The sequence below is a fragment of the Panthera onca genome, chromosome E3 (assembly GCF_046562875.1).
Source record: "Panthera onca isolate mPanOnc1 chromosome E3, mPanOnc1 haplotype 2, whole genome shotgun sequence".
Taxonomy (NCBI): Eukaryota; Metazoa; Chordata; class Mammalia; order Carnivora; family Felidae; genus Panthera; species Panthera onca.
In genome coordinates this window covers 7,469,113-7,494,508 of record NC_138354.1, presented here as the reverse complement: position 1 = coordinate 7,494,508, position 25,396 = coordinate 7,469,113, and the positions used below count along the sequence as shown (strand labels likewise).

At 46.3% G+C, this 25,396-nt stretch overlaps 2 protein-coding genes across 10 annotated transcripts in view; one reads left to right on the top strand and one right to left on the bottom strand.

Moving 5' to 3' along the window:
• ZCWPW1 (zinc finger CW-type and PWWP domain containing 1) overlaps window positions 1–5,721 on the top strand; it is a 32,642-nt gene extending 26,921 nt beyond the window's left edge. For all 7 annotated transcript variants that reach the window (XM_078440309.2, XM_078440312.2, XM_078440306.2 and 4 more), the window contains 3 exons: window positions 3,980–4,040; window positions 4,566–4,700; window positions 5,250–5,721. In XM_078440309.2, coding sequence (XP_078296435.2) covers window positions 3,980–4,040; window positions 4,566–4,700; window positions 5,250–5,557 — 504 coding nt within the window. In that variant the 3' untranslated portion in view covers window positions 5,558–5,721. The remainder of the gene's footprint in view (window positions 1–3,979; window positions 4,041–4,565; window positions 4,701–5,249) is intronic.
• Window positions 1,467–24,383, bottom strand: PILRA (paired immunoglobin like type 2 receptor alpha). 3 transcript variants are annotated; one of them, XM_078440313.2, is made up of 7 exons: window positions 23,201–24,359; window positions 22,491–22,880; window positions 11,558–11,752; window positions 7,611–7,641; window positions 7,034–7,083; window positions 6,774–6,805; window positions 1,467–6,604 (listed from the first exon to the last, which is right to left on the bottom strand). In XM_078440313.2, exons 1-7 carry the CDS (start codon window positions 23,253–23,255, stop codon window positions 6,467–6,469), a joined length of 891 nt encoding a protein of 296 aa, XP_078296439.2. In that variant the 5' UTR covers window positions 23,256–24,359; the 3' UTR covers window positions 1,467–6,466. The 3 variants fall into 3 exon arrangements, with proteins under 3 accessions (XP_078296439.2, XP_078296441.2, XP_078296440.2); XM_078440315.2 differs by lacking the exon at window positions 6,774–6,805 and having other exon boundaries at window positions 6,502–6,604; window positions 23,201–24,369; XM_078440314.2 differs by lacking the exon at window positions 1,467–6,604 and having other exon boundaries at window positions 6,794–6,890; window positions 23,201–24,383.
• Between the last annotated feature and the right edge of the window lie 1,013 nt (window positions 24,384–25,396).

Genomic DNA, 25,396 nt, shown 5'->3' with positions numbered 1-25,396 from the left:
TGTTGGATTTTGTCAAATGCTTTTTCTGTATCTATTGATATGATTATGTGATTTTTCTTTTTTAGCCTGTTGATATGATGGATTACATTAATTGATTTTCAAATGTTAAACCAGTCTTGCATACCTTGAATAAATTCCACTTGTTCATGGTGTATAATTGTTTATACATTGTTGGATTCAATTTACTAATATTTTTGGCCATCACTATGGAGTATTTTTGCATCTCTTTTCATAAGAGATATTGCTCTGTAGTTTTTTTTTCTCATAATGTCTTTGTTTTGATGTTCAGGTAATGGTGGCCTCATAGAATGAGTTAGGAAGTATTCTCTCTGCTCCTTTTCTCTGAAAGAGATTATAGAGAATTGGCAGAATTTCTTCCCTAAATGTTTGGTAGAATTTACCAGTGAACCCATGGGCATGGTGCTTTCTGTCTTAGAAGGGTAACTACTAATTACTGATTCAATTTTGTTAATAGATACAGACCCTATTCAGATTGTTTCTTCTTGTGTGAGTTTAGGCAGATTGTCTTTTAAGGAATTGGTCCATTTCTTCTTGGTTATCAAATTTGTTTTAAAACAATTATTCATTAGTGCCTGGGTAGCTCAGTTGGTTAAGTGTCCGACTTGGCTCAGGTCATGATCTCGTGGTTCATGAGTTTGAGCCCTGCATTGGGCTCTGTGCTGACAGCTCAGGCCCTGAAGCCTGGTACACATTCTCTGTCTCTCTTCTCCTCCCCTGCTTGTGCTCTGTCTCTGTCTCTCTCTCTCAAAAATAAATAAACGTTAAAAGAATTTTTTAATAAAAAAAGAAAAGAATTATTCATAGTATTCCTTTATTATCCTTTTAATGTCCTTGGACTCTGTAGTGATGACCTCCTTTTTATTTTCTGATTTTAGTCATTTGTTTCCTCTCTTTTTCTTAGTTAGCTTGGCTGGAGGCTTACCAATTTTATTGATCTTTTCGGAGAACCAGGTTTTTGTTTCATTCATTTTCTCTACTAATTTCCTGTTATTAATTTCATCAATTTCTACTCCAGTTCTTATTATTTCTTTTCTTTTGCTCACTTTGGATTTAACTTGTTCTTCTTTTTCTAGTTTCCGAAGGTTAAAACTTAGACTGTTGATTTTAGATCTTTCTTCTTTTCTAATAAATGTGTTCAGTGCTAAATTTGCCTCTCAGTACTGCTTTCTGTGTATCCCACAAATTTTGATAAATTGTGTTTTCCTTTTCATTTAGTTCATATTTTAAATTTTTTTTTTCAACGTTTTTTATTTATTTTTGGGACAGAGAGAGACAGAGCATGAACGGGGGAGGGGCAGAGAGAGAGGGAGACACAGAATCGGAAACAGGCTCCAGGCTCTGAGCCATCAGCCCAGAGCCCGACGCGGGGCTCGAACTCACAGACCGCGAGATCGTGACCTGGCTGAAGTCGGACGCTTAACCGACTGTGCCACCCAGGCGCCCCGTCATTTAGTTCATATTTTAAATTTCACTTAGTTCAATATTTTAAAATTTCTCTTGAGATTTCTTCTTTGATCTATGTGTTATATAGAAGTATGCTATTTAATCTCCATGTATTTGGAAATTTTTTGGTTATCTTTCTGTTATTAATTTCTAGTTAAAGTCCGTTATGGTCCAGGAGCAGACATTGAATGATTTCTATTCTTTTAAATATATTAAGTTTTGTTTTATGGCTCAGAATGTGGTCAATCTTGGCGAATGCTACATGTGAACTTGAGAAGAATATGTATTCTGCTGTTGTTAAAGTACTTGGAGAATTGACCTCTTTATCATTATGTAATGCCCTTTTTATCCCTGATAACTCTCCTTGTCTTGAAGTCTGCTCTGTTTGAAATTAGCATAGCTGCTCCTGCTTTCTTTTAATTAGTGCTAGCATGATGTATTTTTCTGTTTACTTTTATAATCTCTCTCTCTCTCTCTCTCTATATATATATATATATATATAGCTTTATGTTTAAAATTTTTTTAATGTTTTATTTATTTTTGAGACAGAGAGAGAGCATGAGCAGGGGAGAGGCAGAGAGAGAGCGAGACACAGAATCCAAAGCAGGCTTCAGGCTCTGAGCTGTCAGCACAGAGCTCGACGCAGGGCTTGAACCCACAAACTGCGAGATCATGACCTGAGACAAAGTCGGACGCTTAACCAGCTGAGCCACCTAGGCGCCCCTATAGCTTTATGTTTAAAGTAGACTTCCTGAGGACAACATATGGCTGGGTCTTGTTTTTTAATCCTGATAATCTGTGTCTTTTAATTGGTGCTTTTAGACTATTGACATTCACAGTAATTATTAACATAGTTGGATTAATATCTGTAATATTCGTTACTGTTTTCTATTTGTTGCCCTTGTTCTTTCTTCCTATTTTTGTCTTCCACTCTTTTTCTGCCCTAAGTGGTTTTAATCGAGCACCTTATATAATTCCATTTTCTCCCCTTCCTTAGCATATCAGATGAGGTGTTCTTTTCCTTTGGCTTCTTTCAGGGCTTTTTCTTTTTTTAAGTTATTAAATTCCAGTTAGTTAACATACAGTGTAATATTAGTTTCAGGTACACATTATTATACTCAGCACTTCTGTACATCACTTGGTGCTCATCACAACAAGTGCACCTTAATCCTCAAGGCTTTTTCTTTATCTCTGATTTTCTATAGTTTGAAAATAATATGCTTAGGTATAGTTGTTGGGCATTTATCCTTCTTGGTGTTCTCTGAGCTTCCTGAATCTGTGGTTTGGTGTCTGACGTTAATTTGAGAAACTTCTCAGTCATTATTGTTTTCAATATTTCTTGGGTTTCTTGCTTTTTTTATTATTATTATTTTTTTACATTTATTTATTTTTGAGAAACAGAGTGAGACAAAGCACGAGTGGGGGAGGGGCAGGGAGAGAAGGAGACACAGAATCCGAAGCAGTCTCCATGCTCTGAGCAAGCAGTCAGCACAGAGCCTGATGCGGGGCTCGAACCCACAAACTGTGAGATCATGACTGAGCCAAAGTCGGAGGCTCAACCGACTGAGCCACCCAGGTGCCCCGTGTTTCTTTCTTTTTTTCTTCTCTGGTATTCCCACTGTGCATATATTATGCATTTTATAGTTGTCTCACAATTCTTGGATATGCTGTTCTTTTTTTTTTTTTTCATTCTTTGTTCCCTTTGCTTTTCAGCTTTGAAGGTTTCTGTTGAGATATCCTCAAGTGCAGAGATTCTTTCCTTGTCTGTGTTCCATCTACTAATAAGCCCATCAAAGGCATTTTTTTTCATTTCTATTACAGCATTTTTTAAAGTTTATTTATTTATTTTGAGAGAGAGAGAGAACAACCGAACGAGCAGGGGAGGGGCATAGAGGGGGTGGGAAGAGAGAATCCCAAACAGGCTCTGTGCTGTCAACACAGAGCCCGACATGGGGCTTAATTCCATGAACCATGAGATCATTACATGAGCCAAAAACAAGAGTTGGACACTTAACTGACTAAGCCACCCATGTGCCCCTAATTTACCAGGCCATGCTAATGGCCTAGCTTTATTTCCTTCTCTTGTACATAAAGCCTTGTACTGACTAATATCAAATAGAATGGGAAGAATGAACATTAAGAAAAAAATTTTTTTTAAGTTTATTTTTGAGGGACAGAGCACAAGCAGGGGAGGGGCAGAGAGAGAGAGGGAGACACAGAATCTGAAGCAGGCTTGAGGCTCTGGGCTGTCACACAGAGCCCAACTCAGGGGTCAAACTCACAAACCATGAGAACATGACCTGAACTGAAGTTGGATGCTTAACTGAGCCACCCAGGCACCCTGGGAAAGATGAACATTTTTATCTTTGTTGTCATTGATTTAAACAGTATCAGGCTCACAGAATCCAATTTGATTTCCCTTACCCCACCCATCATTTCTGTAGCATCCCACTCTATTAAAAACACAATTATGTGACTTAATTTATATTTTCTTATTTTTCTCTCCCATTTTCAGGACTCAACTTTGCCCAGTCCCAAGCCAGCCAAAATTCAGACAAAAAAACCCAAGGCAAGAGGTAAGCAAGCCAGCTGGGAACAGGTATGTGCTACCATTAAGGCAGGGCAGAAAAAGCAATGGGAAGGGTCTGCAGGTCACAGGATCTTACTGCCTGTCTCAGCTTTAAAATCTGCAAAAATGGTCAAGGCTCCTACTGTGTCATCAGGGAAGCTGTCCTCTGCCAAGTGAGTACATCTCCTCGCTTCTGTGCACTGATTATAAAATATTAGATTAAAGGTGGAATGAATGTCTTATATTCTTAGCCAAGAAGGATGGCTTCCTGGAGAAGGCAGTCTATGAGGAAAAATGTAAAGAGAAGAAGATCCAGAACAAACAAACAAACAACAAGAGAGACAGAGAGAGAGAGAGACAGAGAGAGAAATATCTGGGGAAAAGGAAGGAACCAAAAAAACTCACTAGATTGAGAATGAGCAGAGGATGTGGGGCACAGACTAACTGTGGGAAGTCTATGCACCCTTGCCGAGCTGTCATTTAGAGAGAAATAAACAAATGTCCTTCATGGTTGTTGGTGGGGGTGATGCAGGCATAGCAGATGGACGAGATGGGATCCTGCAAAGGAAGACAACGAAGAGATCTCTGGGAAACGAATCTGCAGCAACGCCTGTACGCATAATGGGAAGGAAAGAAGGACACAGGAATTCAGAGCCTGACCAGCCAGGTAGGGCTGAAGTCCTGGGAAAAACTATGGGAAATGAGGTTCAAGTCTGTGTCTCCCTTCCCTGGATTGTTTCTTAACTTTATAGCTTTTTGTTACTTTTAAAAAGAACAAGAATTAAGCATCTCAGATGGTAGAGTGCAGTACACACTGTAGAAACATAATGGTTATTGGTTTGATTTGATCCAAGCACAGGAGAATGGTGAGGAGGGGGGAACAGACATTTATCGAGTATTGCTGTGGGCTGGCTAGATAGACATTTGCTGGCTCCCTTGAATCTTTCAATATCTCTGTGACTGGACATTCGCCATTTTAGAGATAAGGGGATTGAGGCCCAAAGGGTTTATAATTTGCTGAAGACCCATGACAGGCATATGACTAGCATATGGCTAGAATCCAGGTCTTTCTGACTTCAAAGCCCATTTTATTTCTATTGAGAAAGATCATATTTCCTAGAGATATTTTTGTAAATAGGAATGTAGGGGTTTGACTTGTAAAAAGCCAGGACAGATGGCCTAATAGGGCTCTCAGTTTTATCACTTTTTCATCCAGGCCCTAAGAAAAAATTTAAAGCTCCCCAAAGCAAAGCTGCAGGAACCAACTTCCCTGAGGACAAAGAAGCTAGGATGGAGCCAAAGGGCCCGACCCCACCAGCTCATCTTGGGGCTTGTCCCATGGTGGGGAAAGAAGGCTCAAAGTGTCCTCAGGAGGCTGGAAGCATCCTCCATGACGATGAAGCCTCCAGTGACCTGGACCTGGAGCAACTCCTGGAAGATGTCGGAGAAGAGCCGGAGCAGCTGGAGGAGCCACAGTGTGGAGATGACCCTGGGGAGTTCACCACGACCTTCTTTGAGGAATAGCTGTGTGCTCCTGCCTCACCCGCTTCCACAGGAGCAGCAGAGAGAGCCCCTCAGAGGGTCCCTGAGAAGCTACTAAGTGTGGGGTTTGTTCCTCAGCTACAGGTCAATTGGCTAAAGTCACGGCTCTGCAGTTTATGTGTTAATAAAACAGGTTACCGGCTTAAGTGGTTCCATTCGTCTCTAACCACATGCTTCCCTTGGCTTCTCTCCCCGCCCCCCCCACCCCCCCACCCCGGTCCCTGTGGCATGTCCCTGTTTCTGGTGGGAGGCCGGCACAGTACAGGGATCTGGGAAGGCAGTGAGACCCAAGTCCTGGGAGGAGGCCGTCGAGAAGGGCAGGTCTGGGTTCAGACCTGGCTCAGCCACTTACTAGGTGTGTGGCCTTGAGAAAAGCACTAACCATTCTGGGTCTTCTCTTCACGCCTCCGGTGAGTGCATCCAGGACTGTATAAGGTTGTTGGTGATGCTTACATGAGTGATGCACTTAACGCGGTGAATGTTATGGTAGCAGAAGTAGAATGGTTAGATAAGGGGGCAGAGTCTGGGCTCTGGGCTGGCTGCCAGTGTTGGGGGTCCCCCGCCTGGCCTGAAGGCGGTCACTGAACACCAGCACTGGAGGAGGGATCTCGGGTGTGAGCTACTTTAACAGCTCATTTTTGGCGAGAAGGAAAAGACAGAAGATGCCATCAGTTTCTCCTTAGGTGCCTTCAGGCAAATCCTACTAGTACTTTTATTTTTGTGGGCAAGGGCTGGGACGTTGAAGAGGGAATGGAAGCAGATGGCTGTTTCCCTCTGGTCCTTAGTGGCCTTCCACACCCACTGGCTTTTGTCTGTGTCTGGCCAGGGTTATTACTAGAAGCTGTGACCTTCTGTGCAGCTTAGTCTCAGGGAGTCCCCATTCAGTCCTGCTCACTGGGCCTTTACGATAGAATACAGGGTCTCCTGCGGACTCTCCTTGGGAGGGGTGCAGGGAGGGGCTGCCGGTGACGAGGAGCTGGAGAGGGTGAGGGAGGCATAGAGGATGCCACCGTCATCCTGGGCTTCACCCTGGTGAGAATGAAGAAGAAGGGCTTGAGTGGAAGGGGAGCTGTCCCCAACTTAGAGCGGTAACCCCATAACTGAGTGCCCCACCAACACCACAGTTCCTCTATTCCATCTACCCCACCTTCTCCAAACTTCTTTTTAATTCCTTTAGGCTCTAGTCTGGGCTGCTTACCTTGGGGTCCAGCTTGGGCTCTGTTTTTTGTCCTAGAAAAATTCAAGGTGTGCTGGGGTCAGGTGGCATGTCAGCCAGGGCAGAGAGATGCGCGGGGGCCTTGGGGAGTGAGATCATCTGCTAGGTCAAGACCAGGGTCAGGCCAGAGGGATGGGTGGGACAGGGAAAGAGGAGAATGCTGAGGCAGGTGTGTGGGCAGGGGGTGTGTGAGGAAGGGCGGACCAAGGTGGAGAGAGGGGAGTGTCACAGTAAGCATTTACCTGTAATCCTGATGTTCTCATACTTCTCCTCAGTGTTTTGGACCGATTCCCTGTGTGCGAAGGAGAGGGCGGGAAGTGCATTAGAGGCTGGGCAGAAGTGGGTTCAAACCTCTGTGGGAGCTCTGCAACCCCCTGACACTCAGGTGAGCCAAGGTTTGAGGCTCTCAGGAGGCCTGGGAGAAGATTGAGAGGCAGTTTGCCGTGTAGCCAGTAGAGGTCCTGAGATTCCCTTGAAGATAGATCATCCCGGAGAAGCGGCTTTGTTGGAAGAGCCATCAGAAGTGTGGTGATGGTCTTCTGGCCGGTGCCCAGGTGGGAAGGGAGAGAGGGGAGGGAAGGGGCTGGGAGAAAGAAAGAATGGAATAGGGAAGATGGGCTGGAGGAAAGGGGAGGATGAAGAAGAGAGCTCTGGAGGGAGGGAAAGAGGGAGAAGGCCTGGTGGTGGAGGAGAGAGAGGTGAGGCTAAAAGCTAAGGAGGGAAGTGGCTCTGAGAAAAGAGGTGTCCACTGGAAGGTGAGGAGGAGAGCTGCTGTCCCCATAAGGACCTTCCTGTTTCCCAAACAGGACAAGCACTCACCTGGCTACGGTTCTGGCTTTAGTCTGCAGACCTGTAGGGGAACAGCAGCATGTCAGGGTGCCATCCACAGAAGGCATCTCTCCTCCCTGCCTTCCTGCTCTGTGTGCTCTGAGACCACCCCTAGAGAGGTCAGGGCAGCGGAACAACTCTGTTGGACCCACCTGGGACTCTTGAGTGGCACCTGCTGGCACTCTGAGGCTGCCCAACCCTGTTCCGTGGTTGTCCTCAACACTAAATCAAGAGAATCGCTCTTGCCTGCTCGCTCTCGCTCTCGCTCTCTCTCTCTCTCTCACCCTTTCCCTTTGCTTCCTTTCCCCTTCCTTGAATTCCTCACCCATCCCTCCACCTGCTCCTTCCACTGCTGAGCCCTGGCCCACCCACCTCCTCCTCCCCCTCCTTTGGCCCTTATCATAGACTCACAGCTCTCTCATGCCCTGATACACTGGCTTTCCATGTTTCTCTCCCCTCTCCTGAACCTCATGGCTGGAATCTGTGTCTGCGCTGCAGCAAGTTTCTCTCCACCCTCTGCCACTGAAACCTCTGCTGTCCCCCTGCCACCATCTCCCCTCCTGTCCTTCTGAGTCTGTCTACAGCATTTCCCAAGGATCAGCCCCTGGTTCACAGACATCCCCTCCACCACCCAACACTATCCTGGGAGGTCCCATCATCGACAGGGACAGCCCTCTGAACACATGGGACTCCTATGTCCCCCCCAACTCTAGTGACCTCCACTCCACTCAGCCATACCCTGGACTCCTTTTTATCCCTGGGATTGAGAACTCTGAAATATTAAATGCCAGCATCATTTTTATACTACAACTTTCTTTCCTTCCAGCTCTCTTTTACTATCAGCCTGTTTGGTATATCTGTGTTTTGACCCTCTGATAATCCACTTTCTTTTGGGCTGTCCAAGCTCCCTGATGATCCTCTACTCTCTACTCTTACCCTTTCACTAGCTCCTTGACTGCCTGTGTTCCCCTATCCTTATGCCACACTTAGCTGACACAGCTCTAATTCTGGATGTGGCTGATGGCAGAGAATGCTATTTGCTTACCTGATATCCATTCATTTCTTACTTTTTAAAAAAGATTTTATTTTTAAGTAATCTCTATACCCAACATGGGGCTCAAACTCACAACCCCGAGATCAAGAGTCACATGCTGTAGTGACTGAGCCAACCAGGTGCCCCACCATTCATTTCTTCTTACTTAGTTACAGAACCTTGATTTTATTTGGGGTGGCAGTATGCTGCCCTACTGATAGATGTGGGACACAGGAGTACATCCTAGCCAGTAAGATTCAAAGGGAAGTTGGAGGTAAGATTTTCAGGAAGCCTCTTTAAAAGGACAGACAGCTGTGACATAGTCTTTTTTTCCTTCCTTCCTCCTGTTTCCTGTCTGGGTTCAAAAATAATGGCTGGAGTCTGAGCAGCCATCTTGGATCATGAGGCAACCTTCAGGATAAAAGCCAGTGGCCAGGACAGTGAGCAGGAAAATAGAAGTCTGAGTGCCTAAGGACAATGGCCTCTGCTATCTGTTTCCTCATCCTTTTATATAGGGGAAAGCAATAAACTCAGTCTTAGTTAAGCCCTGTTACTTTTGGTCTCTGGTGCCAGCAGGTGAACATAACTCCTAATGAACAAGTCCCAGAGGGTTCTAACCTGCATGAGGAAAAACACGCGGCGATGCTTTTACACAGTTTATGGCTTCTCATCTGAATTGAATTCTTAAATACTGTCTTCCATTTCCTCAATGACTATGTCACATTTTTCTTCATCTCTAACCCTCATCCTGACTCTAGAGACAACCACTGTGATTTTTCCTCTGCAGAATTAAAAACAATTCCTATACCTTTGAGTTTATCAATGTTTTTATTCATGGCTTTTATGTTTATGTCATATATTGGGAGATCATCAACACTCCATGGTTATAAAATAGTCTCACATGCTTTCTTCTGGTGCTAGGGTTCTTCCCCCCACATTTAACTCTTTGATTGATCTCCATGGAATTTATTTTGGTGGAAATTATGAGATAATATTATTTTCTCAGATGGCTGTTCAATTGTTCCATCACCATGTATTGAATTATTCATCTTTCCCCATTGATTAGAAATGCCAGATTTTAACCTACTAAATTCCTGAATATATTTTGACCTGTTTTGTCCTGCCTATATTTGGGCTTTTCTCTTTTAATACATTGGTTTATCTGTGTATGAATATGACAGCATCGAATCATTTTAATTATTGCAGCTTAATAATTACAGGTGCTAGTGCTCACATAGTCCTTATTCTGTGCCAGAATCTGTTCTCAATGAATTACATTTAATTGTCGTGACAACCCCCAGGGTGAGTACTATTATTATTCTCATTTTACCGATGAGTAAGTTGAGGCACAGAGTAATACAACCACTGCACCAGAGTTTCCCCAGCCAGGATTTGAGTGCAGGCAGTCTAGATTCTATGCTGCTCACCTCTGTGCTTTAATATCTGATAGGGCTAATCTCCTCTCACTGAAATCTTTCTCTAGAGGAATTTCAAATTAGTATTGGAGGGTGTTGGGGTGTAAATAATTAATGTCTCTAGCCCTGTCCTCTCTGTTAGCTATAAATGCATACATCCAAATTTCTGATGAACCTCTAGGCTCAGATGCCACACAGGTATGTCTAACATGTCCCAAGCTAAAGAATCAGTATTCCCCACCCCCCCCCACCCTCCACCCCCAAACATGGTCTTTGACCTCTTGTATTCTCTAATTTGCTTGGTGGTTTCATCCAAGTTCTTCCCACTCCCTTGCCCCTGCACCAGCCTGATCACCAAATCCTACTGATTTTCTCTCTTGAACTCTTCCAGAGTCTGGCTCTATCCCTCCACCTACACTGTTACTGCCTTAGATTGGCCTGGCCCACCTCTGACGCCTCCATCCCGGATGTGTCTGGATGGAGAACTGCTTCATGTTGCCTCTAGGAGCAGAGGCTCTTGGGTGTGATTTACAAGGTTCTTCTCCCATCTCTAGCCTCCTCCACTGCATGGAGCTGCTTAGAGTTCTCCCACTGCTTTCCCGTACCTGCAGGGACAGTGACATCTTCACCACCCTCACCACTTGCCTGGCTAATTCTCTTATACTCTTTGAGACTTTCTGTAGTGTCACTTCCTATGGGAAGTTCTCCATGATTCCCCTCCTCTGTCCTAGACTACCACAGCTCTTTTCAAATGAGGCAGTCACCTCCTTTCCTCTCCCTCTGCCACTGAGTTCCTTGAAAGCAGGACCCACACTTTATTTACACTTGTATCTCCAATTATAAGCCAGACCCTGCAAGATAAGCCCTCAACCAATGCTTGCTGAGCTGAGTCAACTTCCTTTCCCTTCTGCTCTCTCCTTACTCTTCCAAGAGCTGACCCTCCCCTCCCCGTGAATCAAAAGATGAAGATTAGGGGCGCCTGGGTGGCTCAGTCCGTTGAGCGTCCGACTTGGCTCAGGTCACGATCTTGCGGTCCATGGGTTCGAGGCCCGTGTCGGGCTCTGGGCTGATGGCTCAGAGCCTGGAGCCTGCTTCCGATTCTGTGTCTCCCTCTCTCTCTGCCCCTCCCCCGTTCATGCTCTGTCTCTCTCTGTCTCAAAAATAAATAAACGTTAAAAAAAAAATTAAAAAAAAAACAAAAGATGAAGATTGATGATAAATGATTAAGTCAAGAGACAAAAACTAGAAAATGATCAGATTTGTGGGGCGGGACTGGTCTGGAGCAATGGTTCTCAAACTGGATCACACATAGACACCACTTGTTGAGATCTTTAAAAATGCAGATTCCCAAGCCCAGACCTCAAGGCCAGCAGGGATCTGCATTTTTAAATGCAGGATGACCTGGGGTCATTCTGATACTGGTGGGCTCTGGGAAACATTCAGTCGGGAAACTTGGGGACAAGTTGGAGGCGTAGCCCAGAACCACTTACCTTTGCTTCTCTTCCACCTGAGGAAGACAATCAGTCCCAAAACTGCTATTATGAGCACAACACCAGCCAGTGCCACCCCGACTGCAGCTCCCACACTCAGGGGTGAAGATGCTGAGCTCCCATTGTTCTCTACGACATTGAGGTCAGCTGTGATGGTGGCTGCGGTGGTGGTGCCCTTGGTGGTCGCCTGGGCAGCTGAGAAGACACGAGAATTTAGCAGATTCTCCTCTGGAGGCTTGAGGTATTTGGATGAAACTGTTACATCTCATTCCCTAGTTTGGGGAATATTAAGGGTGGGGAGGAACTCCAAGAAGAAATTAAAAACATGAATGGAATAGTCAATTCCTTAGAAAAAGTACCAAAACCAGAAAGAAGCCAGCCCTAAGAAAACTCAGAGGAAAAATTAATGAAACCTACGTAGGAATAAATTTATTAGGAAACAGGACAACAGAGAGAATAATAAGTGCAGGGAGTGGTTATTTAGGGGAAAAACAAACAAAAAACAAGAAAGAAATAAAACAGATAAGACTCTTGCAAACCTAACAAGAGTTTGTTGAAATCATTTGTGAGTGTATGCTCATTATAGGTTGATAAACTTAAAAAAAACTCTGAATTGGATGATTTTCTGAAACAAACAAAAATTTCTGAAAATGGAGTTAAGAAGTAAGACACTTTCACTGATAGGTAAACAAAGAAGTGAGGACTCTTGGGGCACTGGCCTGGCTCAATCAGAAGAGCAGGTGACTCTTGGTCTCTAGGTCATGAGTTTGAGCTCCACACTGGGGGTAAAGATTACTAAACAAAGTAAATAAACTTAAAAAAAAAAAAAAAAAAAGGAAATGAGAGCCCTATTAAAAACTACCTATCATAAAGATTCCAAGCTCAGGAGGCTGTATGGGTAAATTCTTTTTTTTTTTTTAATTTTTTTTAATGTTTATTTTTGAGAGAGACAGACAGACAGACAGGACTGTGAGCAGGGGAAGGGCAGAGAGAGAGGGAGGCACAGATCCGAAGCAGGCTCCAGGCTCCCAGCTGTCAGCACAGAGCCTGATGTGGGGTTTGAACTCTCGAACCGTGAGATCATGACCTGAGCTGAAGTCAGATGCTTAACCAACTGAGCCACCCAGCTGCCCCTATGGGTAAATTCTTGTGAAAATTTAAAGAACAAATAATTCCCAGATGGATTCTAGAACACAGGGAAATATGGGAAAGAGGCAATTCTAATTCATTTCATAAAATGATAACATAACCCTGATGCTAATTTATCTATCTATCTATATTTTTTAATGCAGGTTAAAACAACAAAAGGCTGGGTTTTTTACCGATCTGAGTGGAGGAAAATACCCAGTAATTGAGCAGTGGAAGGATAGGTGGGTACAACCTTTGGGAGTGCATTTGTAAAGTGTAACATACCCAGGTGTGCCCTTTGACCCAGTGCTTTCAATGCTAGAAATTTATCCTGTGGAAATGCTGGGCAAGTGTTCAAAGGCCTGTATTTATGGGTGTTCCTTGCAGCTTTGGGATGCCCCAACAAGCTAAACATCTTTATTTATTTTTTTACTTGTTTTATTTTTTATTTTTAAAAATTTATATCCAAACTAGTTAGCATATAGTGCAACGATTTCAGGAGTAGATTCCTTAGTGCCCCTTACCCATTTAGCCCATCCCCCCTCCCACAACGCCTCCGGTACCCCTCAGTTTGTTCTCCATATTTATGAGTCTCTTCTGTTTTGTCCCCCTCCCTGTTTTTATATTATTTTTATTTCCCTTCCCTTATGTTCATCTGTTTTGTCTCTTAAAGTCCTCATATGAGTGAAGTCATTTGATTTTTGTCTTTCTCTGACTAATTTCACTTAGCATAATGCCCTCCAGTTCCACCCACGTAGTTGCAAATGGCAAGATTTCATTCTTTTTGATTGACAAGTAATACTCCATTGTATATATAGACCACATTTTCTTTATCCATTCATCCATAGATGGACATTTGGGCTCTTTCCATACTTTGGCTATTGTTGATAGTGCTGCTATAAACATCGGGGTGCATGTGTCCCTTCAAAATAGCACACCTGTATCCTGTGGATAAATGCCTAGTAGTGCAATTGCTGGGTCGTAGGGTAGTTTTATTTTTAGTTTTTTGAGGAACCTCCATACTGTTTTCCAGAGTGGCTGCACCAGCTTGCATTCCCACTAAACATCTTTAAATAGGACACTGAGTAAGTAGATACATTGTGATACATTATGGCATGGAGACACTCTGTGGCCTTTGTGTGTGTGTGTGTGTGTGTGTGTGTGTGTGTGTGTGTGTGTGTGTGTGTGTTTGTTCATTTTTGGGTGAGAATGCAAGCAGGGAGTGCAGGGAGAAGGGGACAGAGTATCTGAAGCGGGCTCTGACCTGATAGCAGCGACCCCAATGTGGGGCCTGAACCCAGGAATCAAACCATGAGATCATGACCTGAGCCGAAATCAAGAGCCAGACACTTCACTGACTGAGCCACTCTTGCACCTCCCTGCAGCCTTTAAACAAACAAACAAAAAAAAAGCGTAACTGTACATGTACTGAACTGGAAAGATAGGGGAATAAAAATAAGTTGTAGAGCAGAATAGTAATGTGGTTTGATTCTATTTGTGTTATGTATCTATATCTGTATCTATATCTGTGAGAGAGGACATTTCCGCAGAAAGAAGTAGTGGCTGGAGAGATAAAGTGCAGAGGGAGGAATAGACTTTTCATTCGACTCCCTTCTGTATTGTTTGAACATTTTTAAAAAGGCAGCATAAGTATTACCAGTACCTTTACTATTTTCAAAATTTAATGTTTATCAAAGTTACATAGGCACGTAAGTTAAAAAGTCCACACATTCCATAGTATATAAAGACAGCAGCCCCTGCATAAGCCTCTCACTCCCTTCCCACTCTACAGAGTCAACTGTTTTAGCACCTTTTAGTGCTAAAACCTTTTAGCTGTTTCTTTTGGCATTAACCTGGTATTTCTAAATCACAAGCATACACTGTTGTTACTTGAATGGTTGGAAGTATTGTTGATTTACTTCCTACCATTGAAATCGAGGATTTAGAACTCTCACACCCCTGTTTTCTCCTTTTTACTGGACAGTCCAGCATTTGATGTCCTTTTCATGAGATGGGGTCTTCACTTGGCTTTTGGGACACCATTCTCTTGTGGCTCTTTTCCTGCCTCTCTAGCAGCTGCTTGTTGATACCTCCTTTTCCCAACCTATAACAGTCATGGGCCCTTCTCAGTTCAGTCCTAGGACCCGCTCTCTATCTACACGCACTTCCCAGATAATTTATCCAGTCCCATGGCATCAACTATCAGCGACAAACTGATCCCACCCAAATTTACATATCCAGTCATCTCTTCCCTGGCTCTCCTGAATCCTGTATCTCACTGCCTACTTACACCTCTGTTTATCTTGTAATGTCTCAAATTACAGAACTCTTGATTTCCTCCCAAACCTGTTCCTACCGCATGTCCCCCTCTCAGTAAATGGCAATGCCATCCTGTAAGAAGCTCAGGCCAAAAGCCTCAGAGTCACCCTTGCTTCTTCTCTCTTTCTTACCCCCCACATCCCATCATCTGCAAATCCTGTCTGCTCAGTCTTCAAAATATAACCAGCATCTCACCTGCCCTTGTTGTCACCCTTCAGGCACATCACCTCTCACTGGTGTCCCTGCTTGTGACCTTGCTCATCTTTACTGTCTTATTCTCTATACAACATCTGGAGGGACACTTGTACAATGCACATCAGCACAGCAGGAAACTCTCACTAGACTCATTACACTGAGTAAAAGTTCTTTTCTTGGCTTTCAAAGCCACACTGGACTGGTCCCCCCACTGCCTGTTCTGATCTCACCTGCTGCCACCATCAGCCTCTTTATCTGATTCAGCCACACACTTGTCCCACCTCATGGCCTCTGCCCTTGCTGATCCCTCTTGACTGGAACATTCTTCTCCAGACCTCTCCCTGACTTCCTACAGATTTGTGCCTAGGCTGGATTTTTATGCTGGCTTCTCTTAGATCCACTCCCCAGCTCCTCTCCACTTGCTTTGTGCCTTTGGAGGCTGGTCTTGGTGGACTCAATCCATGGGCTCTCTCACCAGCTGGTTCCTAGTCAGTAGCCAGTCAGAGTCACCATCCAGAGATGGAAGGAGAGAAGAGGGCAGATCATGGCATAGCCCTTGGTCCCCTGTCTGACAGATCTTATATTAGGGTTTTCAGAGACACAGAACCAATGGGATATAGAAACAGATGTGGAGTTTTGAGGTGTTGGTTCATGTGATTATGATAGCTGAGAAGCCAGAGTTTGCTATCTCTAAACAAAAGGCCCAGGAAAGCTAGTGATGTAGTTCTAGGCCCAGACCTGTGGGTCTGAGAACCAGGGGGACCAGTGAGATTCCAAAGTCCCAAGAACCAAGAGCTCCAAAGTCTGAGAGCAGGAGAAGTGGAGATCCCTGCCCATCCTCTACTTTTTTGTTCCTTTAGTTCTCTCAAGGGTTTGGATGATGCCCACCCACTGCTAGACTCTTCTGGAAATACCATTACAGACTATCCAGAAAGAATGTCTTATCAGATCTCTGAGCATCCTGTAAGCTCACTCAAAACTAACCATCCCAGATATGTTGACTCTATCTCCCCAGAGGCTACAGCTCATCACTGGGTCCCCCTTCTTCCTACTCTGTTCCTCAGTCCTGGGGATGGTCTTAGGGGTCTCCCATCCCTGACTGGTTTCCCCATCCTGTGCCCTACTCTAAACTCTCCCCAGTCATCCTGTTTGAGCGGCTGCTTCCTGCCAGGACTCTGACTAATGTTCCCAGAGCCTTTGATGTTCCGTCTGAATAGAGTAGCACCCTTAGCAACCTTTATCCCTCAGATTCTGCTCCAGTTCCCTCCTTTTCTCTTTTCACCACCAGTGTACGTGCAGAATTAATTTGTTGGCTTTCCCTTGAGTCTTCTTGCTCATCCACACTTATGTACAAAGAGCATTGTTGTACACATGATTTGCTCTTTTTTTTTTTTTTTTTTTGCTGCTGTTTCCCCAGTGTCCAGATTAGCACTCGACATATAGTAGGTATTCAGTCAATATTTGTTGAATGAATTGCATGAGATAATTTTCTCTTAGAATTTCAAGTCATTCAACCATTGTTTTCCAGCTTCCTCTGTTACTATGGAGACCGCCAAAGCCATTGTGATTCTTGAATCTCCTGCAGCCTGTTTCTTTCCTCCTTGGAAATTTGTTGGATTTTCTTTTTATCCCTGACGTTTTGAAATTTCATGTTGTAGTGTCCTGAAGTAGGTCTTTTTATTTGTAACCATTTTTCTGGGCTTCTTTGTTCTGGAACATTTCTAGAGTTATCTAGGATATTTTCTTTCAATGGCCTTATCTCTTCTCTGTGTCTGGAACTCCTGTTATTCAGAGGCTGGAGCTCTTGGGCCAATCCTCAGTTTTTCTTATCTTATAGTTTCTGTATTGAAAGGGCGGGCCTAGCCAGCAGACTCCATCTTGTTCTGTGTCCTTCACCTTGACCACACCTCCTCCCCTTGAGTAACCCCCCCTCCCCCCCTCCCCCCCTCCCCTCCCCCCCCCCCCCCCCCCCCCCCCCCCCCCCCCGCCTAACAGGACTTGGACCCTTCCCCAGCCAATCGGCTGAGGCCATAGCCATTACCTCACCAACCGCCCCTAGGCCCCAATAAAACCTTTGTCCTTTTGAAACTCGCTCTCTCTCCCCGGTATCTCACTGCTGCGTCAGTGCAGGTAGGGGATTGAGCTCGAGCTAGCTCGAATAAAGGCTCTTTTGCTTTTGCATCAGACTCGGCTCCCTGGTGGTCTTTGGGGATGATGAATTCTGGGCATAACAGTATGACTTTACTATGGCAAATGGAAGAAATGACCACAAACTGGGTGACTTAATAGAAGTTTAGTTTCTCACAGTTCTGGAGGCCACAGGTCAGTGAGCAAGGTGTCACGGGCCGCAAAACCTCAGGAGGCTCTGGGGGAGAGTCTGTTGCCTACTTCTCCAGTTTCTCGAGGCTGCACCACTGAGTCTCTGCTCTGTGATCATATTGCCTTCTGTGATAGGTTCCCTCTACCTCCCTCTTAGAAGGAGGCTCCTGTTTGCATGTAGGGCCCATCCAGCTAATCCCAGGTTTCTTCACCTCAGAAGTCTTAGCTAAATCGTATCCCTTACCATGGAAGGTAATAATCATTAGTTTTGGGGACTGGGATATGAACACGTCTTTGTGGGGGCCGCTATCCAACCCACCAGTTCCCAAATCTGTGACTCTTTGTCTACCTTCTGCGAGATTTCTGTCAAGTTTTTCTTGCAACTCTTTAACCGAGTTTTCTATATTTGCCATTATATCTTAAATTCTCAAGAGCTCCTTGTTTGTTTGGAAAGCTCCCTCTGTTATACAGGCTTGCGCTCTCTTAACTTTCTGAGGACGGTAGTTATCTGAGTTTCATTCTTCCTCCATTATTTTGATTTTTTCCAGGAACCCCCTCCCCCCCTCCCCACTGCATTGGTTTTGCTGTGTATTTCATGGGGGAAGGATTCCTTAAGTGTTGAATGCAATCATATTTTTAAAAAAATCGTTTTTAACATTTATTCATTTTTGAGAGACAGAGAGCATGAGTGGGGGAGGGGCAGAGAGAGAGAGAGAGAGAGAGGGAGACACAGAATCCGAAGCAGGCTCCAGGCTCTGAGCTGTCAGCACAGAGCCTGACGCAGGACTTGAACTCACGGACAGCAAGATTATGACCTGAACTGAAGTTGGACGCTTAACTGAATGAGCTACCCAGGCACCCCTGAATGTAATCATATTTTTAAATGGCATCTCTAGCCTCAGGCATTCCAGGCACAGCAGAGACAAATGGTCAATCATCAGGACTGGGGGATTCCATGCGAGGCCAAGACCCCATCTTGCTGCCTTGGTTGCCAGTGTGTTGCCATGCTTGGTTGCCACGCTGATTGGTAGCTGTGTATGTGGTCTGGGAGAAAGTGCTTGTTAGCTAGTGGGCTGTAGGATGTTAGGCTTTCTGAATCCTTTCTGAGCCCATCAGATAGATTTCCTAGAGAAAAATCTCCTGATTTCTTGCCCATGGTAGGGTAGGGGATACCAGCTGGGCTATCCTGAGTCCTAGGAGGCATCTAAGGGGGTAAGGCATTTAGGATCTCATCAGTTCACCAAGTCTCCAGTTTTAAAGACTGAACCCTTGCCCCCAGGTATGCCTAGGACTGCCCCCAGAGTCCCTCTGGTCCATTCTTTCTAGAAAGCAAATCTCCAGTCTCTGCTGGGTGGGGAGGGGGTGTAGAAGTTTCCCTGCTTCTTTTTATTGTTTTAAAACTTTTAAATGTTTATTTATTTTTGAGAGAGAGAAAGAGACAGAGTGTGAGTGGGGAGGTGCAGAGAGAGAGGGAGACACAGAATCTGAAGCAGGTTGCTGACAGCGCAGAGCATGACCTGGGGCTCGAACTTGCAGCCTGACCTGGAGCTCAAACTCTCAAACTGAGAAATCATGACCTGAGCTGAAATCAGCTGCTTAACCTACTGAGCCAACCAGCCGCCCCTCCCTGCTTCTTAAATACATTATCACCTAGTCCTCCACCTTTCCAACCCCCTTTTACTCCCACTGTCAGGGGTTCTGGGGTGGCTCTTCCTAAACCGTTGAGGGGTTTTGCAGTGTAAGAATTGCCTTTCTTTTGGCGCTCCCCACTGCCAAGATTATGCCAAGATTAAGATTATGGCTTAGCTCCCCTGGTCTCCTAAGCAGATACATTAGTCTATGTCTTTCCAGCTTCCCAAATATTGTTTTTCACCACATAGCTCACATATTTTTTTGTCCCTGTGGATTTTTGTCTTAAAAAATTCTCTTTGGGGGGCACCTGGGTGGCTCAGTCGGTTAAGCATCCAACTCTTGATTTTCGTTGAGGTCATGATTTCATAGTTGGTGAGATTGAGCCCTGTGTTGGGCTCCATGCTATCAGCATGCTTGGGATTTTCTCTGTCCATTTCTGCCCCTCCCATGCTCTCTCTCTCAAAATAAATCAATGAACTTAAAAAAAATTATCTTTGCTGTCATTTTAGTAGGGTTTGGTAGGGAGAGGATGTAAACATGCATATAACCCACCGTCTTGGCCAGAATTTGTGCAATATTTTATAGTGAAAATTTAAAAAGATGAATATTCAGAAATAATGTTGCATATTAATAATAAAAATAAAAGATTTAAAGGAAAGCAATATCTCTTGTGAGATATTGACATGGTCTTTAGAAGAACACACCCAAGGTTATTGAGGGCTATAAAACAGGAACCATTTCTGGGTGGAAGATTGTATATTGCACTGACTTCTGTTTTCATCAATTGCTTTCTAGATTTAATGCAGTTCCAATGTAAGTGCTACCAATAGGTGTTTTCCTCAGAACCGGGCAAACTTATTCCAACATTTATGTGAAACAACAGGCCAAAACAATAATAAAGTTTTTGAGGAAGTAATGTGGTTCTGATGGAAATAGTCTTGTCAGCCACTGAAACATGACCAAGTTATTATCACTAAAACAGAGTGGTAGTGATATAAGAAAAGACAGAACAGTGAAATGGAGATGACAGACCAGAAAGGATGCTATTCTACAAAAAGCCCGGCCTAGGAGTCAATGGAGAAGAGAAAAATTATCCCATAAATGGGGTTGGGACAATTGATTCGTTTCTTGGTATGAAGATCAGTTTAATTCTTCACCTCATACCATATATCAAAATAAATTCTCACTATATTAATGTGTTTTATTGTGAAGTCATATAAAAATCAGAATAAATTAGGGGCACCTGGGTGGCTCAGTTGGTTAAGCATCCTACTTTGGTTCAGGTCATGATTGCAAGGTTCCAGAGTTCAAGCCCAGCATCAGGCTGTGTGCTGACAGCTCAGAGACTGGAGCCTGCTTTGGATTCTGTGCCTCCCTCTCTCTCTGCCCTTCCCTCCATCTGTGTCTCTCTCTCTTAAAAATAAATAAACATTTAAAAAATTAAAAATAAATTAATAATTTAAAAAATCAGAAGAAATTAAAATCTTTTCAGCCCCTAGGGGATATAGGATTTTTTGGCTAAGAAATAAAAGAGAAAATTATAAAGGAGAATACAATGAGATTTGCCTACAAAAGGAAAACATCTGTATGTAGAAAATATTGTTAAACTAGCCACAAACTTATCAGTTCTATTTGCTGCAAATATTCCTTTAGGGTGATGTCTTTGCATGGTGGCACCTCACTTGGATTAAAAAAACGTTTCTTTTTATTACTTTCCTGTATTTTTTAAAAATATGAGTATAGATATCCAATTAATTGTATTAATTGAAAAATTAATTTACTGATGAAAAACTCATAGTAAATGTGACTGAAGTGAGAAATGAGGAAAGTTGGAGGATCAGGGAAGGAGGAAGAGGGGTCTGGGGAGAGCGAAAACCTCTCAAAAAAGGCCTTTTAAGGGAATATGGAGGAGGTGCCAGAAATAGAAATCCAACGCTGTCTTGCTAAATTCAGGTTGTGAGCCACTTTCTATTTGCTCTGAAACCAGCATGGTGGCCAGATGGGACAGTGGTTTACCAAGGGTGGGGTCACGGAGAGTATCCTTCTACCCAGGAGCAGTGATACGTTGTTAGAATTGTCAGTGCAAGTGATTATAAAGAGCAGACCTGGGATTTTTCGTTTTTAAGGAATTTTCTACAGATAATATCTACAGACAGTGCATCCCCTAGTGCCTGCTCCTGGGAAGGGCTCCCTCCCCAACTGCTCTGGAGACTGACAAACCAAGGTTCCCAAGGCCTGCTGGGTAACATGGGAAGATCTGCTGCTGTAACACATCCCGTTCCTGGGTTAAAATAGGTGAAGACAGCAATAGGATCAGGTCAGCTGTGAAGCTGAGCAGCTACTAGGTTAAGAGTGGAGGCTCTGGGGTTAAACAGGGTTCAAGTCCTGCCTGCGCCATGCGTGTGGCTTTGGGCAGGCGTTTAGGCTCTTTGAGCCTCAGTTTCCCTATCTGTAACAGGAAAATAAGAGCAGCGCCTACTGTTACTGTGGGGTCGCGGGGAAGGTTGTTAACCAGGGTGACGTACACCTAGTTGTTCAACCTGACACAGTGCATGGTAAGCGGCAGCCGCCATATTTCTGCTGTCGATGGCATGTCTCAAAGGCCAGGATGGAGGAGCAAGATCGGAGTGGACAGTGGGGACGGTGCAGGCAGAGGTGGGGACCAGGGGTGGGGGGGGCAAGGAGGGTAAAGAGGATGGAGGCAGGGGAAGAGGGGGGTGGGAAAGGAGAGGAGGGAAGGGGCTGGGGCAGGGAGCATCGTGGGCCAGGTTCCGAGGAGCAGAGCAGGAGAAGGACGCAGGGGGGACTGGGAAAAGAGGTAATGGGGCGTGGCCAGGGGACAGGGGTCTTGGGTCATAATTGGGTACCTGCTGTGTGTGCTGGGTTGAGCCCGCGACTGTGGGGAGACACAAGACTGGGGGCTGGCAGGGGCTACTCACAGGGACACAGGACAAAGGGAAGGCAGACCACGCCCTGAAGAAGTCAAGTCCACCTGGACAGCGTGGGGTGAGGGGAGGGAGGCAAGACTGGAGGCCCAGCTTGAAGCAAGAAGGGAGGATTCCTGGGCAGCCTGGAAGGTGCTGAGGCTGGGGGACCGGGGTGGGGACTGGCTCCGGAGGGGGCAGTGAGGGGGATGGGCAAGGAAGGAAGCCCAGGTTTGGGGAGATCCAGGAGAAAGAGTAAAGTTGGCAGAGGCCTGGGGAGGGGAGAGGGGTGGGGAGAGGAGTTTGAGAGAAGGGGTAAGCAGGAAGATTGGGGCCTGGGCCGGGCCTGGGCCATGCCTGGGGGATGAGGGCACCCTGCAGGGTGGGTGTGGTGGCTGCCGGGCAGCTGGACTCACCGTAGGTAATGGTGAGTTTGGTCCCTGGGATGGACTGCCACACCTGTTTGTTGTCTCTTAGCGTTTCCACTTGGACCCGGCAAAAGTACCTATTCTCATCTTCTTTCCGCAGGTTCCGTATACACAGGGTGCCGGAGTTCTGACCCTCTCTCAAGTCCAGGGAGATCCGGTTCTTGAAATCCTTATGGACAAAACGCTGGGTACTGTTGTAGATGACCTCTCCATGGAATTCTGTCCGTCTGACGGCTATACTCAGTCTGGGATCCTTGGCTAACTCCCAGCAGTAGAAGTAGGAGAAAGAGATGCAGGTGGAACCACGCTCGGGGGCTGAGAGAGACGCTGGTTGGTTGATCCCAAAGTCAGTGTTTGGATTGCATTCTTTTGAGCTGCCTGGAGGAGAGAGAGGAGACTTTGAGCCACTGCGAGAGATGAGGACGATAACCCCAGACCTTCTGGCACCCTCACTCACAGAGCACACCAAGTGTGACAGATGGCAGGACTGGCCCTCTGGCCTGGGTGTCCCCCTTGCCGGGCTTGGGGTAGGGAGGAGGGTGAAGGGTTGGGGAGGACCTGGCACCATGGGACCAGCCCGCTGGAGCTGGGAGGCCTGGCCGGCTACCCCAGCAGACCCCTTCTCCAGCTGCCCAGCCACAGCCCTTCCTGGGGACTCCTGGCCCTCGGGGCGGAGCCAGGGTGTCCTGGACACTCACCAGCCTGCAGAGATGCCGGCAGCAGCAGCAGGGACAGCAGCAGGGACGGACCCATTGCCTCACTCTCCTCCCAGGAGAGGAGAAGCCAAGCAGCTCTGTCAAGGCCAGAGGGCAGGCCCTACAGAGGTGCCTCCTCGGGGAGTCCAGAGGAACGTGGAAAGCGTGGATCAGGTTCCTTCGGAAGAGCAAGGGAGGGTGAGCTTCCCCAAACTCGCGGGCCCCCGGAGTACCCAGCACTTCCTTTATCAATCTGGTTTCTTCTTTTTCTACATTGCAAAAGCGCCTCCCTTGTGGTCAGTGCACAGAGAGCCGTGAGAAAGGCCCCCAACTTCTTTCTTCACATGGAGGGCCATAGTTCATGGCCTTTCTTCACATGGCCATGGTTCATGGTTCTTTCTTCACATGGCCACCCCACACCTTGGCCATCTGTGGCCTCGCCTCTTCCATCTCAGCTCCTGGCCACCTCTCCTCAGGAGTCAGTCTCTGTCTCTCCAGCTCTCCTTCTCACTGGCTCTCGGCATCTCCTGGCCTCTTTCTGTCGTCCAGGTGAAAGGCTGCAGCAGGACCAGTTTGGCTCTTCCAGCCAGAGGACAGGCAGCCATGAGTCTCTGCCCAGCTAACGCCTCCCCAGAGGAAGGAGGAGGGACCCACTGGTGATCAGATGGCCTCCACCCCAGCACCAGGCACCAAGGACACCCAACTTGCACCTGGCCGCTCTCCCTCCCAGCAGGGGCTCCCCTGCCCAGGACCCAGGCCTACCAGGCTCCTTCCCTCCCCTGGTCAGCTCCTTTTGTGCAGTCTCACACCATCCCTGGGGTTAAGAGGTGAGGGTGGGCCTTCTTGAGCCCATGCCTCGACCCACAGGAGGCAAGACTTGATCAGCAGGCCCCTCTGTCCTCCACTCCACAGATGAGGAGACCAAGGGCTCAGAGAAGCCCTGCCTCAGGTCATGTGACCCTTGAGGCAGGTCCAGGACTCAAACTCCAGTCTCGCTGAGTCCACAGAGCCTTCTGCTCCTTCTGGATGCTCCCACCAAGTTGCACCACACAACCTTGGGCCTTGGCTCCCTTCTGGGGGGTAAGCCCCAGGAGGCTGTATTTTTATAATGCCCCTTAGGTCATTCCCTCCACAGCTGTGAGAGCCCTGGCTAATTGGGAGCCTTCCTTGAGCAGGGGGGAAATAAGGCCCAGAGCAGTAATGAGTCACCCTCCGGACGGTCCCTGGACCGTCTCCAATCGAGGGCACTGCCAGCCTGTGACTGCTGGTGGGTGGGGATGAGATACTGGGGCTGAGACCATTGGTGACTCTCTGTGCTGGTTTTAGGAGGCTCAGCTCCCTTCCTCCCCAGAATGAGGTTGGCATTGGCTTACTCAGTAGATGGTGGGGATTGGAGAACATGATTTCATCACAGGAAGTGGCCCCATCTTCTGGAGGCCGAAGCAAGAAGACCAGCTTCCTTTCTCAGTTGCTTCCTCAGTCCTAATTTTCCCCCACGCTTCTCCCAGGGCCTTCCAGGCAGCCCCTGCCCTGTCCCTGTGTCTGCATTTCTTGCACTTCCTCCTAGGCCCCAGGAGACAGGTTCTGCATTTTCATGGAATCCCCTTCTCTGAGCCAGGCCCTAAACATCCATTGCCTCATTTTCAGCCCTACGACATTGGGTGGTGGATTTGTTGTTTTCTATTTTCACCATCAGGAAACTGAGGCACCATCAGGAAGCAGCCTTAATGTCATGGAGTCCACTGGGCTGTGAAAGACATTTGGGTGAATGGTGACAGCTGGAAAGGTGGACAGAAGAGAGGACAAAGGACCGACTGCCTTTTTGGGAGTTCCTCTAGAGGGTGGCCTGCCCTGTCTGAGGGGTGACACCTGAATTTTATTCCCACCTTATCTCCCTGGCTGTGGAACCTGGCTGGACAGTCTCTTCTTTGCCAGGTCACCCAAGGAGGGGGCTGGACCCCACTAGGGGGTGCCCCAGCCCCTTCTGTTGGGCAGCGTGGCATGTTTACTCAACAGGCTCTGGGTCACTTTGGCAGAGTACCTGTCGCCCGGGTGCCTCAGGCCCTGCCTCTCCCATATACGATCTCCCTAGATGCAAGCTGCACATTCCATGCCATGTTCAAGCCCCTGGCCCCAGTGGGATCCCTATGAGACTTAAAATTAGGAGACATGATTTCTGCTCACAGATGGTGTGTGGTC